Source organism: Pithys albifrons, chromosome 29 (assembly GCF_047495875.1).
Source record: "Pithys albifrons albifrons isolate INPA30051 chromosome 29, PitAlb_v1, whole genome shotgun sequence".
NCBI classification, from domain to species: domain Eukaryota; kingdom Metazoa; phylum Chordata; class Aves; order Passeriformes; family Thamnophilidae; genus Pithys; species Pithys albifrons.
In genome coordinates, this window is record NC_092486.1 from 1,199,169 (window position 1) to 1,214,183 (window position 15,015).

The 15,015-nt window shown below is 61.0% G+C and overlaps 1 protein-coding gene across 2 annotated transcripts; it reads right to left on the bottom strand.

The window, feature by feature from the left end:
- Positions 1–2,007: 2,007 nt before the first annotated feature.
- Positions 2,008–11,074, bottom strand: TMEM230 (transmembrane protein 230). 2 transcript variants are annotated; one of them, XM_071579074.1, is made up of 4 exons: positions 10,972–11,074; positions 6,734–6,857; positions 5,460–5,582; positions 2,008–3,216 (listed from the first exon to the last, which is right to left on the bottom strand). In XM_071579074.1, the coding sequence occupies exons 2-4, from the start codon at positions 6,830–6,832 to the stop codon at positions 3,076–3,078; spliced, it is 363 nt and encodes a 120-aa protein (XP_071435175.1). In that variant the 5' UTR covers positions 6,833–6,857; positions 10,972–11,074; the 3' UTR covers positions 2,008–3,075. The 2 variants fall into 2 exon arrangements, with proteins under 2 accessions (XP_071435175.1, XP_071435176.1); XM_071579075.1 differs by having other exon boundaries at positions 6,734–6,891; positions 10,972–10,993.
- Between the last annotated feature and the right edge of the window lie 3,941 nt (positions 11,075–15,015).

Here is a 15,015-nt window from a genome sequence, read left to right on the forward strand (position 1 = left end):
CTCTCCTGGCCAGCCCAGCTCCAACTGGCACATTCCAGCTGCTGCCAGGAGCTGGCACTGCTGGGAATGTGGGGCTGCAGTGGCACAGCACGGAGGGAAGGGGCACAGCTGTGCCCTCAGGGGTGCCAAGGGAGATCCTCAACTCCATCAGCTGCTTCTCCAAGTGCAGCTCTGGAATTAAGGCAGATGAGGGAAGAGATGGAGGTTAAAAATAGAACTTGGCTCAGGGTTTGGGTTTAATCCAGAACACTAAAGGGGGAAAAAAGCCAATTGTAGGAGTATGTTCAGAGCAAGGCATTTATCTCCTCAACACCCCCATGGACCTGCACCTGCCCCCCTTCCTTCCCAAGTGTCCAGCCCAGCTGGGAATTTGGTGCATCCCATTCCAACAGCCACTTCCCCTTCCTTCCCAAGTGTCCAGCCCAGCTGGGAATTCGGGGCACCCCCTTCCAGCAGCCCCTGGTACCTCCCATGGGGCACCCCCTTCCAGCAGCCTCTGTTACCTGCCATGGGGCACCCCCTTCCAGCAGCCCCTGGTACCTGCCATGGGGCACCCCCTTCCAGCAGACACTGCCCCTGGTACCTGCCATGGGGCACCCCCTTCCAGCAGCCCCTGGTACCTCCCATGGGGCACCCCCTTCCAGCAGCCCCTGGTACCTGCCATGGGGCACCCCCTTCCAGCAGCCCCTGGTACCTGCCATGGGGCACCCCCTTCCAGCAGCCCCTGGTACCTGCCATGGGGCACCCCCTTCCAGCAGACACTGCCCGTTACCTGCCATGGGGCACCCCCTTCCAGCAGACACTGCCCCTGGTACCTGCCATGGGGCACCCCCTTCCAGCAGCCCCTGGTACCTGCCATGGGGCACCCCCTTCCAGCAGCCCCTGTTCCCTGCCATGGGGCACCCCCTTCCAGCAGCCCCTGGTACCTGCCATGGGGCACCCCTTCCAGCAGACACTGGTACCTGCCATGGGGCACCCCCTTCCAGCAGACACTGCCCCTGTTCCCTGCCATGGGGCACCCCCTTCCAGCAGACACTGCCCCTGTTGCCCTGCCATGGGGCACCCCCTTCCAGCAGCCCCTGTTACCTGCCATGGGGCACCCCCTTCCAGCAGCCCCTGGTACCTGCCATGGGGCACCCCCTTCCAGCAGACACTGCCCCTGTTACCTGCCATGGGGCACCCCCTTCCAGCAGCCCCTGTTACCTCCCATGGGGCACCCCCTTCCAGCAGACACTGCCCCTGTTGCCCTGCCATGGGGCACCCCCTTCCAGCAGCCCCTGTTACCTGCCATGGGGCACCCCCTTCCAGCAGACACTGCCCCTGTTACCTGCCATGGGGCACCCCCTTCCAGCAGCCCCTGTTACCTGCCATGGGGCACCCCCTTCCAGCAGACACTGCCCCTGTTGCCCTGCCATGGGGCACCCCCTTCCAGCAGCCCCTGTAACCTGCCATGGGGCACCCCCTTCCAGCAGACACTGCCCCTGGTACCTGCCATGGGGCACCCCCTTCCAGCAGCCCCTGGTACCTGCCATGGGGCACCCCCTTCCAGCAGCCCCTGGTACCTGCCATGGGGCACCCCCTTCCAGCAGCCCCTGGTACCTGCCATGGGGCACCCCCTTCCAGCAGACACTGCCCCTGTTGCCCTGCCAATGGGGCACCCCCTTCCAGCAGACACTGCCCCTGTTGTCCTGCCCAGCAGAAGGAACTGGGCATGTGGGCCCTGAAATGAAGCCACTCCAGCTCTGGGCTCTGCCTGTGGCACCACCAGGGTGGGGCTCAAACAGCAAACCCTCTCCTGCCCCTGGGCAGGATGGATTGTCCTCCCTCCTGCAGCAATGCCAGCTGTGCCCAAGGGCAGCTGAGGGGCCTGAGGCAGATGGAGCTGCTCCAGAGCTGCCACCAGCACGGGGAGCTGGAGCAGCAGCTGCAGCTGAAGCCCAAAACTGGTTGCCCAGAAGAGTTTTTAGTGCCCTCTGAGACCTAAAGACAAGAACAACAAGCTGAAGGTTACACAGAATATAGAACTTTATTCCTGTTCAATGCAGCCACTTGCAGCACTTGTTGTCCCACGTTCCCCAGGATGTTCCCACCTCAGGAATGGGCTGGTTCCCCCTGACAGGAGTTGAGCTGTCCCTGGTCTTCCCTGAAGGACAATCCCAGAGGCTGGCAAAGCAATCCCAAGGGAATTTGTTCAGTACAAACTAAGCAGAGAATTCCCTTTGGCTGCCCTGGGCAGTTCTGGGGGTTACCTACACCAGGACAAACTTCTCCAGAGACACAGACAGCTGGAATTCAAGTGTCTCCAATGATGTCTCCAACATCCACATGGGTCAAACCCAGGATTTTTGGGATTTAGACACTTGAGTTCTGGTCTGGATTCCACTCCTTCTCCATAACAATGAAAATCCACCAACACTCCTTGAGAGGGTTTTGCCTGAAGCAACAGTGGCCTGGGAAAGGCTCTCCTGGGGAGAAGGTGGTGGGGAGGGGCAGGCCTGGCCACTCTGACAGGGGCTGGTGCAGCAAGGGCAGAGTGGGAACTGGTCCCTGCAAGTGCTGCTTTCCCCTCCTGTGCCCTTCAGCTCCTGCAAGGAAAGCTGGGAACAAGAGCTCTGGAAGCATTTCCGAGGGACAGAGAGCAAAGGGAGGCCTGAACTGTGGGGTTTGTCTGCAGAGGCAAACCCAGCAACAACCACAGCCTCGTGGAGAACTAACCCAACTACAAACCAGTTAGGAAAGCACAGGGATGGGCTGCTGGAAGCAACTCAGCTACTCTGGGGGACCTGCAAGAACTGCCCCACCCAGGAAGGACGACCCAGAGAGGGGAAAACCACCACAGATCCCAAACTCTTTGCAATTCCTTTGGGTCAATTCATTGCTCCAGCCCCAAACACCCTCCCTGGAAAGGGAAAACTGGGAGCGGGCACCGCGTGAGGGACACCCAGAGGTGGCACCTGCCAGGGCCCCGGGGGCACCGGGAGCCCTGGGCAGGCTGGGGGGCACCAGGAGCCCTGGGGGGGCACCAGGAGCCCTGGGGGGCAGCAGGGGGAGCCTCGGGGGGTGCAGGGCTCGGGCTCAGTCGTCGAAGTCGGGGATGTCGTCGTAGGAGTAGCCGCGATAGCCCTGGGAGGCGAAGTAGGCGATGCGCAGGTGGTAAAAGCCGGGCAGGAACACCAGGATGCCAATGATGAGCACGGGGATGGCACGGTCTGTGTCCTGCAGGGACACACATGCCAGGGCAGGGAGCACAGGGGGGTGAGGGGAGTCCCCTCCTCACACACCCTGGGCTGGGGGAAGGTGGGTTGGGGTGATCCATGGGGTCCCTCCCAACCCAACCCAACCCCAACCCATCCCCAGGCCTGGCTGGGCGTGCTCTGCTTTGTCACATCCTGCACAACAAGCTCTGGAAGTGTCCAAGGTTGGACAGGGCTTGGAGCAACCTGGGATAGAGGAAGGGGTCCCTGCCCATGGCAGGGGTGGCACTGGATGGGCTTTGAGGTCCCTCCCAACCCAAATTATCCCCAGGTCTGGCTGGGGGTGCTTTGCTTTCTCTCACATCCTGCACAACAAGCTGTGGGAGTGCCCAAGGCCAGGTTGGAGCAACCTGGGATAGTGGGAGGTGCCCCTGCCCAGGGCAGAGGGTTGGACTGGTTGATCCTCAAGGTCCCTCCCAACCCAAACCATTCCATGATTCCATGATCCACCTCTAAGGCCTGGCTGGCTGAGAAATAAAAATCCATCTTAAATCAGAACTATCTTGAGTCATTCTCAGGCTGAGCCTTTAACCCTCTCCTGCATCTCCTTTTTGCTGCAGAAATTCCTCAGGGGACCTTCTCCCTTGGGTGGGAGGAACCTCCTCCTGCTGCTGCTGCTGCTGCTGCTCCTCCTGCCTGGAGAGCTGCTGATACAGCCGAGGCTGCTGGGGCCAGGAGATAACAGAGCTGCCAAGTGCCACCCCTGCCTGGGCACAGGGACAGGGAGACACCCCCACAGGGACAGGGACAGGGACAGGGACAGGGACAGGGACAGGGACAGGGAGAGACCCTGCCAGGGACGGGGATGGGGACAGACCCTCCCAGGCAGCTCCAAGGACAGGAACAGGGACAGGGACAGACCCCCCCAGGCAGCTCCAGGGACAGGGACAGGGATAAGGACAGGGACAGGCACAGGCACAGGGACAGGAACAGGGACAGGGACAGGGACAGGGACAGACCCCCCCCAGGCAGTTCCAGGCACAGGGACAGGCACAGGGACAGGGACAGGGACACGGACAGGGATAGGGACAGGGACAGACCCCCCCAGGCAGTTCCAGGCACAGGGACAGGGACAGGCACAGGGACAGGGACAGGCCCCCCCAGGCAACTCCAGGCACAGGGACAAGGACAGGGAGCTCCAGGCAGCACATCCCTTTCCCCCTCCCAGGGCTCCAGGCCACAGAGGGAGGGGTGGCAGGATCCATGCCCTGGCCCTCCCTGGCACCTCCTGCCCAAGGCACCAGAGGATCTGCCCTGGAAGGGATGATCCCAAGCTGAGGATTTCCCAGGACAAGGAGCTGGGACATGGAACTGGAGCCCAGGGAGGGCAGGGAAACCCAGCCCAGCTCTGAACCTGCTCCAGACTGTGGGAATCCCAGGGATCTGCTCCTGGAGAACAGGGCTGGGGGCACAGCAGGGCCGTGAGGGGAATGGCTTTCCTGATTCCAGGCCTTTGGCTCTACATGGATCACAGAACCCTGGAATTGTCAAGGCTGGAGAAGACCTTTGAGGTCACCCAGCCAACCTTGCTCATTTCCGCAGGGATCACAGAACCCTGGAATTGTTGAGGCTGGAGAAGACCTTTGAGGTCATTCTGCCCACGCTGCTCTGAGTTTCCACAGGGATCACAGAATTCTGGAATTGTTGAGGCTGGAGAAGACCTTTGAGGTCACACAGCCCATCCTGCTCACCATCAGACCGTTTCACATCCGTGAGTTTTCCAGACATTTCCAGGCATGGTGACTCCTACCATCCCATCCCATCCCATCCCATCCCATCCCATCCCATCCCATCCCATCCCATCCCATCCCATCCCATCCCATCCCATCATCCCGTCCCATCCCATCCCATCATCCCATCCCATCCCATCCCATCCCATCCCATCCCATCCCATCCCATCCCATCATCCCATCCCATCCCATCCCATCCCATCCCATCCCATCCCATCCCATCATCCCATCCCATCCCATCCCATCCCATCCCATCCCATCCCATCCCATCCCATCCCATCCCATCCCAAGGCTTTCCAACCCTTCCATGGAAAACCCTTCCCTAACATCAACCCTGAACCCCCCCCCCCGGTGCCCCCTGGTGCCCCTGATGGCTCAGAAGGGCTGTGGCAGCTTTGGGCAGGCAGTGCCAAACTGGTCCCCTGGGTAATTAGAGGGTAATTAGAGGGTAATTAGGGGCAGGGAAAGCACTCACCCCTTTGCTGATGTAGCCTGCCAGCAGCAGGGCCCCGATGATGATGAGGAAGGTCCCGATCATGAAGAGCACAACGGCCAAAGCGATGGCCTTGTAGGGGACCTTGGGGGGGCTCCTCTTGAACTGGGGAACACCAAACATGGCAGAGCTCAACTGGGCACAGCTCAACTGGGCACAGCTCAACTGGTTAACTGGGCACAGCCCAACTGGGCACAGCTCAACTGGAAACAGCTCAACTGGTTAACTGGGCACAGCCCAACTGGGCACAGCTCAACTGGAAACAGCTCAACTGGAAACAGCTCAACTGGGCACAGCCCAACTGAGCACAGCCCAACTGGGCACAGCTCAACTGGTTAACTGGGCACAGCCCAACTGGGCACAGCTCAACTGGAAACAGCTCAACTGGAAACAGCTCAACTGGGCACAGCCCAACTGGGCACAGCTCAACTGGGCACAGCTCAACTGGCAACAGCTCAACTGGGCACAATCCAACTGGTTAACCAGGCACAGCTCAACTGGACACAGGCCAACTGGACACAGCCCAACTGGGCACAGCTCAACTGGTTAACTGGGCACAGCCCAACTGGTTAACTGGCCACAGCTTAACTGGGCACAGCCCAACTGGGCACAGCTCAACTGGGCACAGCCCAACTGGGCAACAGCTCAACTGGGCACAGTCCAACTGGTTAACCAGGCACAGCTCAACTGGGCATAGCTCAGCTGGTTAACTGGGCACAGCTCAACTGGGCACAGCTTAACTGGGAACAGCTGAACTGGTTAACCGGGCACAGTTCCACTGGGCACAGCTCAACTGGGCACAGCTTAACTGGGAACAGCTGAACTGGTTAACTGGGCACAGCTCAGCTGGGCACAGCTCCCCCAGCAGGGCACAGGCGTGGCTCCCACAGCTGGCACAGCTGGATGGCACAACCAATCCTGCCAGCCCTGCCACCCATCCCTGCCCAGCTGCTCCGGGTGTTGCCTCCCAATGGGAAGCTCCTGTTCAACACCCAGTGCCATCCCCAGTGAAGCTCTGGGGGTTCCCCTACCCTGTGCCCCTCTGTGCCCCCCAGTATGCCCTCTGCACCCCCCTGTGCCCCCCTCTGTGCCCCCCTGCACCCCCCTGTGCCCCCCTGCACCCCCTTGTGCCCCTCTGTGCCCCCCTGTGCCCCTTTGTGTCCCCCTGCCCCCTCTGTACCCCCCTGCCCCCTCTGTGCCCCCCTGTGCCCCCTCTGTGCCCCACAGCAGTGCCCCCCCGTGCCCACCCTGCTCACCTGCAGGTCAATGTATCCCTCATCGCTGCTGGAGAGCTTGGAATACTTCACTTTGCTGCTGGGAATGCCAGCGGAGAGGGTGGTGCGGGAGGGCATCATCCCATGGGGGGGGCACCCCTGGAGCCTGGAAAAGAGGGAAAACTGGGCACCCCTGGAGCCTGGAAAAGAGGGAAGGGAAAACTGGGCACCCCTGGAGCCTGGAAAAGAGGGAAGGGCAAACTGGGCACCCCTGAAGCCTGGAAAAGAGGGAAGGGAAAACTGGGCACCCCTGGAGCCTGGAAAACAGGGAAAGGAGCCCCTGGAGCCTGGAAAAGAGGGAAAACTGGGCACCCCTGGAGCCCGGAAAAGAGGGAAAACTGGGCACCCCTGGAGCCTGGAAAACAGGGAAGGGCAAACTGGGCACCCCTGGAGCCCAGAAAAGAGGGAAGGGCAAACTGGGCACCCCTGGAGCCTGGAAAACAGGGAAGGGCAAACTGGGCACCCCTGGAGCCTGGAAAAGAGGGAAAACTGGGCACCCCTGGAGCCTGGAAAACAGGGAAAGGAGCCCCTGGAGCCTGGAAAAGAGGGAAGGGAGCCCCTGGAGCCTGGAAAACAGGGAAGGGCATCTCATGGGAGCCAACTGGGGACTGGCAGCAGCAGAGTCACATTCCCAGGGATGGAGTGACATTCCCAGGGATGGAGCCCACACATTCCCAAGAGATGGAACCCACATTCCCAGGGATGGAACTTACATTCCCAGAGATGGAGTGACATTCCCAGGGATGGAGCCCACACATTCCCTGGGATAGACCCCACATTCCCAGGGGATGAAACCCACATTCCCAGGGATGGAACTCACATTCCCTGGGATAGACCCCACATTCCCAGGGATGGAGCCCACACATTCCCAAGGATGGAGCCCGCATATTCCCTGGGACAGAACCCACATTCCCAGGGATGGAACTCACATTCCCAGGGATGGACCCCACATTCCCATGGATGGAGCCCACATTCCCAGGGATGGAGCCCACATTCCCAAGAGATGGAACTCACATTCCCAGGGATGGAGCCCACATTCCCAAGAGATGGAACTCACATTCCCAGGGATGGAGCCCACATTCCCATGGATGGAGCCCACATTCCCAGGGATGGATCCAGGATCCATCCTGCCCACCTCCCCTGCCCCTGCAGAGCCAGGAATGGGCCCAGCAGTCCTGGGGCTCTCCCCAAACGCATCCCAGGGCCACAGTTCCCAGGAGAGAGGCAGGAAAAGGCTTCCCACCCTTTCAGCACTTTGATTTCCTGGGAAAGTGTGGAATGAAGGGAACAAACTGCTCATTCCAGCCGTGCCAGCAGGAGAGGGCACAGACACTGTTTCCACAACAGATTTGGCATTTCAGGAGATGCCTCGGCACAGAATCCTCTGTGTCCCTGAGGCCAATCCCTGGCACATTCCCAGGCTGTTCCTCCTGCTGGGAATTGGCTTTTATGGAACACCCAAAGCTCTCTGACCTTAAACCCCCCCGAGCTGAACCTTCAGTTTGACCTTTGGGCTTTGTTTGGGCAGCAAAAGCCAACCCCAGACAGAAGGTTTTCAGGAAATACCATTCCCTGCTCCTTTGCCATCCCTGTTTTCAGTCTCAGGTGCCCAAACACCCCCAGGGGCTCCGGAACCCTCCTGGGGTTGGATGTGCAGGGGGGGAGAACCAAACTAAACCAGCACAGGTGGGATGTGCCACCTGTCCTGACTCTGCCCCTCCTTCCTCACCCACTGCCCCTTTATTTCCCAGCCTATCCCCTGCCTTTTGAGGAATTATTCCCATTTTCCACCTGTACAGGTGATCCTGCCTTTCTCTCCTTAGGAATTATTCCCATTTTCCACCTGTACAGGTGATCCTGCCTTTCCCTCCTTAGGAATTACTCCCATTTTCCACCTGTACAGGTGATCCTGCCTTTCTCTCCTTAGGAATTACTCCCATTTTCCACCTGCACAGCTGGTTCTGCCTTTCCCTCCTTAGGAATTATTCCCATTTTCCACCTGCACAGGTGATCCTGCCTTTCTCTCCTTAGGAATTATTCCCATTTTCCACCTGCACAGCTGGTTCTGCCCTTCCCTCCTTAGGAATTATTCCCATTTTCCACCTGTACAGCTGGTTCTGCCTTTCTCTCCTTAGGAATTATTCCCATTTTCCACCTGTACAGGTGATCCTGCCTTTCCCTCCTTAGGAATTATTCCCATTTTCCACCTGCACAGGTGATCCTGCCTTTCTCTCCTTAGGAATTATTCCCATTTTCCACCTGTACAGCTGGTTCTGCCTTTCCCTCCTTAGGAATTATTCCCATTTTCCACCTGTACAGGTGATCCTGCCTTTCTCTCCTAAGGAATTATTCCCATTTTCCACCTGCACAGCTGCTCCTGCCTTTCCCTCCTAAGGAATTATTCCCATTCCTCCCCTGCCCTTCCCACCACCCCACTGATGCCCAGAGAGAAGCTGTTAATGCCAAATGCCCCAGAAATGCCCCCTCAGAGGATTTAAGGGGCAGGTTTAACCCCCCCAGACTCCACCCTGGGCATGAAATCAGTTCAGGAGCGAAAAGAAATGGATTTATTTTATAGAAATAAACAAACAATCAGCAATGTGGCCAAAGGGATTCATCTTGGAATTCCAGTTTCCTGGTGGCACAGTTGTGTTTGGGACTGGGGAGGCTCCGGGGCAGTGCCAGGAAACACCACCCAGATTCCAGGGGGGAATGAGGAGGGGCTGGGGCGGCACTTGGGCACTTTTGGGAGCTCAACCCTCGCCTGGGACATCCCAAACCTCCCCTGGGACATCCCAAACTGTGCCTGGGACATCCCAAACTGTGCCTAGGACATCCCAAACCTCCCCTGGGACATCCCAAACCTCCCCTGGGACATCCCAAACTGTGCCTGGGACATCCCAAATTGTGCATGGGACATCCCAAACTGCCCCTGGGACATCCCAAACTGTGCCTGGACATCCCAAACTGTGCCTGGACATCCCAAACTGTGCCTGGACATCCCAAACCACCCCTGGGACATCCCAAACTGCCCCTGGGACATCCCAAACCTCCCCTGGGACATCCCAAACTGTGCCTGGGACATCCCAAATTGTGCATGGGACATCCCAAACCTCCCCTGGGACATCCCAAACTGTGCCTGGACATCCCAAACTGTGCCTGGACATCCCAAACCACCCCTGGGACATCCCAAACTGCCCCTGGGACATCCCAAACCTCCCCTGGGACATCCCAAACTGTGCCTGGGACATCCCAAACTGTGCCTGGACATCCCAAAACTCTCCTGGGACATCCCAAACTGCCCCTGGGACATCCCAAACCTCCCCTGGGACATCCCAAACCACCCCTGGGACATCCCAAACTGTGCCTGGGACATCCCAAACTGTGCCTGGACATCCCAAAACTCTCCTGGGACATCCCAAACTGCCCCTGGGACATCCCAAACCTCCCCTGGGACATCCCAAACTGCCCCTGGGACATCCCAAACCTCCCCTGGGACATCCCAAACCACCCCTGGGACATCCCAAACTGTGCCTGAACATCCCAAACCACCCCTGGGACATCCCAAACCTCCCCTGTGACATCCCAAACCTCCCCTGGGACATCCCAAAACTCTCCTGGGACATCCCAAACTGTGACATCCCAAACCTCCCCTGGGACATCCCAAACTGCCCCTGGGACATCCCAAACTGTGCCTGGGACATTCCAAACTGAGAAATCCCAAACTGTGACATCCCAAACTGGGCCTGTGCCACCCCGGACTGTGTCTGTGCCATCCCGGACTGTGTCTGTGCCACCCCGGACTGTGTCTGTGCCACCCCAAACTGTGCCTGTGCCATCCTGGACTGTGTCTGTGCCATCCCGCCTGTGCCACCCCTGGACTGTGTCTGTGCCATCCCGGACTGTGCCTGTGCCATCCCGGACTGTGTCTGTGCCACCCCAAACTGTGTCTGTGCCACCCCTGGACTGTGCCTGTGCCACCCCGGACTGTGTCTGTGCCACCCCGGACTGTGCCTGTGCCACCCCGGACTGTGTCTGTGCCATCCCGCCTGTGCCACCCCACCCTGTCCCGGTCCCCCCGGGTGTCCCCAGCCCATCCCGGCGCTGCCGGCCGCGCTCCTGCCGTTCCCGAACATCCCAACCCTCCCAACCCCTCCCAAAATCCCCCAAATCCCCCCCAAACCCCCCAGATCCCCCCCAGCCCTCCCGGCTCTGCTCACCTGGGCCCGCCCGGCCCTTCCGCGGGAAGTTCCTCCCCGTGACGGGATTTCCTTCCAGGTCACGGCGGCGCTTCCCGGCTCGGCCCTGCGGGGAGATCCCGCTGGAATTCCCGGGGATGGGAATTGGGGGACCCGAACACACCGGGACGGCCCGGAGGGACCCGCGGGGGCTGCTCGGGGGCTGCGGCTCCCGGTGCGCCTTCCCAGGGAACGGCATTCCCAGGGGATGCTCCGGGGGCTCCTCCCGTGGGAATATCCCAGGACATTCCCAGGGGATGCTCCGAGGGCTCCTCCCGTGGGAATATCCCAGGACATTCCCAGGGGATGCTCCGGGGGCTCCTCCCGTGGGAATATCCCAGGACATTCCCAGGGGATGCTCCGGGGGCTCCTCCCGTGGGAATATCCCAGGACATTCCCAGGGGATGCTCCGGATGCTCCTCTCGTGGGAATATCCCAGGACATTCCCAGGGGATGCTCCGGGGGCTCCTCTCGTGGGAATATCCAAGGACATTCCCAGGGGATGCTCCGGGGGCTCCTCCCGTGGGAATATCCCAGGACATTCCCAGGGGATGCTCCGAGGGCTCCTCCCGTGGGAATATCCCAGGACATTCCCAGGGGATGCTCCGGGGGCTCCTCCCGTGGGAATATCCCAGGACATTCCCAGGGGATGCTCCGGGGGCTCCTCCCGTGGGAATATCCCAGGACATTCCCAGGGGATGCTCCGGGGGCTCTTGCCTGGGGACAAGAGCCCTCGGAGCCCCCAAGACATTCCTGGGGACGCTCCGGGGTCCCTTCCCAGCGGGAATATCCTGGGACGTTCCTGGAGACGCTGCTGCGTTCCCGCAGGATGCTCCCAGGTCTCTTCCCAGCGGGAATATCCTGGGGCATTCCCAGGGGATGCTCCGAGAGCTCTTCCCGGTGGGAATATCCCAGGACGTTCCCAGGGGATGCTCCGGGGGCTCTTCCCAGTGGGAATATCCCAGGACGTTCCCAGGGGATGCTCCGGGGGCTCTTCCCAGTGGGAATATCCCAGGACGTTCCCAGGGGATGCTCCGGGGGCTCTTCCCAGTGGGAATATCCCAGGACGTTCCCAGGGGATGCTCCCAGGTCTCTTTGCAGCGGGAACATCCCGGGACATTCCCAGGGGATGCTCCGGGGGCTCTTGCCAGTGGGAGCATCCCAAGACATTCCTGGGGACGCTCCGGGGTCCCTTCCCAGCGGGAATATCCTGGGTGTCCTGCCCCAGGGATGGGTGTCCTGCCCCAAGCAGGGATGGGTGTCCTGCCCCGCACAGGGATGGGTGTCCTGTCTGAGCAGGGATGGGTGTCCTGCCCTGGGGATGGGTGTCCTGCCCTGAGCAGGGATGGGTGTCCTGCCCCGAGCAGGGATGGGTGTCCTGCCCTGGGGATGGGTGTCCTGCCCTGAGCAGGGATGGGTGTCCTGCCCCGAGCAGGGATGGGTGTCCTGCCCTGAGCAGGGATGGGTGTCCTGCCCCAACGATGGGTGCCCTGTCCCGAGCAGGGATGGGTGTCCTGCCCCAACGATGGGTGCCCTGTCCTGAGCAGGGATGGTTGTCCTGCCCCAGGGATGGGTGTCCTGCCCCGCACAGGGAAGGGTGTCCTGCCCCAGGGATGGGTTTCCTGCCCTGAGCACGGATGGGTGTCGTGCCCCAGGGGTGGGTATCCTGCCCCGAGCAGGGATGGGTGTCCTGCCCCACACAGGGATGGGTGTCCTGCCCCAGGGATGGGTGTCGTGCCCCAGGGATGGGTGTCCTGTCCCGAGCAGGGATGGGTGTCCTGCCCCGAGCAGGGATGGGTGTCCTGCCCTGGGGATGGGTGTCCTGCCCCGAGCAGGGATGGGTGTCCTGCTCCAGGGATGGGTGTCCTGCCCCGCACAGGGAAGGGTGTCCTGCTCCAGGGATGGGTGTCCTGCCCCGAGCAGGGATGGGTGTCCTGCTCCAGGGATGGGTGTCCTGCCCCGCACAGGGAAGGGTGTCCTGCCCCAGGGATGGGTGTCCTGTCCCGAGCAGGGATGGGTGTCCTGCCCCAGGGATGGGTGTTCTGCCCCAGTGATGGGTGTCCTGCCCCGAGCAGGGATGGGTGTCCTGCCCCAGGGATGGGTGTCCTGCCCTGAGCAGGGATGGGTGTCCTGCCCCGCACAGGGATGGGTGTCCTGCTCCAGGGATGGGTGTCCTGCCCTGGGGATGGGTGTCCTGCCCCGCACAGGTATGGGTGTCCTGCTCCAGGGATGGGTGTCCTGCCCCGAGCAAGGATGGGTGTCCTGCCCCGCACAGGGATGGGTGTCCTGCCCCGCACAGGGAAGGGTGTCCTGCCCCAGGGATGGGTGTCGTGCCCCAGGGATGGGTGTCCTGCCCCGAGCAAGGATGGGTGTCCTGCCCCGAGCAAGGATGGGTGTTCTGCCCCAGGGATGGGTGTCCTGCCCCGAGCAGGGATGGGTGTCCTGCCCCACAAAGGGATGGGTGCCCTGCCCCAGGGATGGGTGTCCTGCCCTGGGGATGGGTGTCCTGCCCCGAGCAGGGATGGGTGTCCTGCCCCACAAAGGGATGGGTGCCCTGCCCCGCACAGGGATGGGTGTCCTGCCCTGAGCAGGGATGGGTGTCCTGCCCCGAGCAGGGATGGGTATCCTGCCCCGAGCAGGGATGGGTATCCTGCCCCGAGCAGGGATGGGTGTCCTGCCCCAGGGATGGGTGTCCTGCCCCAAACAGGGATGGGTGTCCTGCCCCGCACAGGGATGGGTGTCCTGCCCCAGGGATGGGTGTCCTGCCCCGAGCAGGGATGGGTGTCCTGCCCCAGGGATGGGTGTCCTGCCCCAAACAGGGATGGGTGTCCTGCCCCAGGGATGGGTGTCCTGCCCCGAGCAGGGATGGGTGTCCTGCCCTGAGCAGGGATGGGTGTCCTGTCCCGCACAGGGATGGGTGTCCTGCCCTGGGGATGGGTGTCCTGCCCCGAGCAGGGATGGCTGTCCTGCCCTGGGGATGGGTGTCCTGCCCCAGACAGGGATGGGTGTCCTGCCCTGAGCAGGGATGGGTGTCCTGCCCCGAGCAGGGATGGGTGTCCTGCCCCAGGGATGGGTGTCCTGCCCGCGGGATTCGCTTCCTCGCCGCCACTGCCACCTTGTGCCATCCTCCCGCTCCTGCTCCGAGTCCTGCAGCTCCCCGAGGGCACTTTGCAGGCAGTTCGTGCTCCAGGCGCTGCTGTGAGGACATGGGGTCCAAAAAATACACTCAAACATGGAAGTTCACCAAGACCAAGTGCAGGTCCTGCCCTTTGGCCTCAACAACCCCCGCAGCAGCTCAGGGTGGGCACAGAGCGGCTGAGAGGGGCCGGGGGGGGAGGGACTTGGGGTTTGGATTGGCAGGAGGCTGAACATGAGCCAGCTGTGCCCAGGGGTGCCCAGATGTGCCCAGATGAATGCCCAGAGAAGCTGTGGCTGCCCCATCCGTGGGAGTGTCCAAGGCCAGGCTGGAGCCCCCTGGGACAGTGGGAGGTGTCCCTGCCAAGGGACTGGATGAGCTTTGATGTCCCTTGTAACCCAAACCACTCCATGGGGATTGGAACACGATGATCTTTGAGGTCCCTTCTAACCCAAACCATTCTGGCATTCAGGAAGTGTCTGCCCAGCTTGATTGCTAATTAAAAAAATCCACCTTGTGTTGTCCTTTCCCAGCGCCAGAGGCACCTGCAGGAGCTCTGGGGGTGCAGCCAGGGCTGTGCTGGGTGTCAGGGAGGGCTGAGCTCGGTGGTGTCACCGCAGGGCTGGGCTGAACGTCACCAGATGGGGCTCAGTGTCCCTTGTAGGGGAGGGCAAAGGGCCATGTGACATCCTGAGGGCCATGTGACATCCTGAGGGGCGTGTGACATCCTGAGAGCTCTGTGTGACATCCTAAGGACCATGTGACATCCTGCTCACACAGAGGGTGGACGGAACGGGCTGCAGAGAATGAGGGGATCAAAATGTGTGAGCCCTTGGAGTTCTGGAGGTGTCATTAATTAAGAGGGAAAATGGGGCTTCATTTCGAGCTCT

Bases quoted from the DNA above. Each gene is read 5' to 3' on its own strand.
- TMEM230 (XM_071579074.1), bottom strand. From the start codon at position 6,832: ATGATGCCCTCCCGCACCACCCTCTCCGCTGGCATTCCCAGCAGCAAA. The intron at 5,583-6,733 runs GTGAGCAGGGTG...GGTGTTCCCCAG, and splicing joins AGGGATACATTGACCTGCAG to TTCAAGAGGAGCCCCCCCAA. The intron at 3,217-5,459 runs GTGAGTGCTTTC...GTGTCCCTGCAG, and splicing joins CAGGCTACATCAGCAAAGGG to GACACAGACCGTGCCATCCC.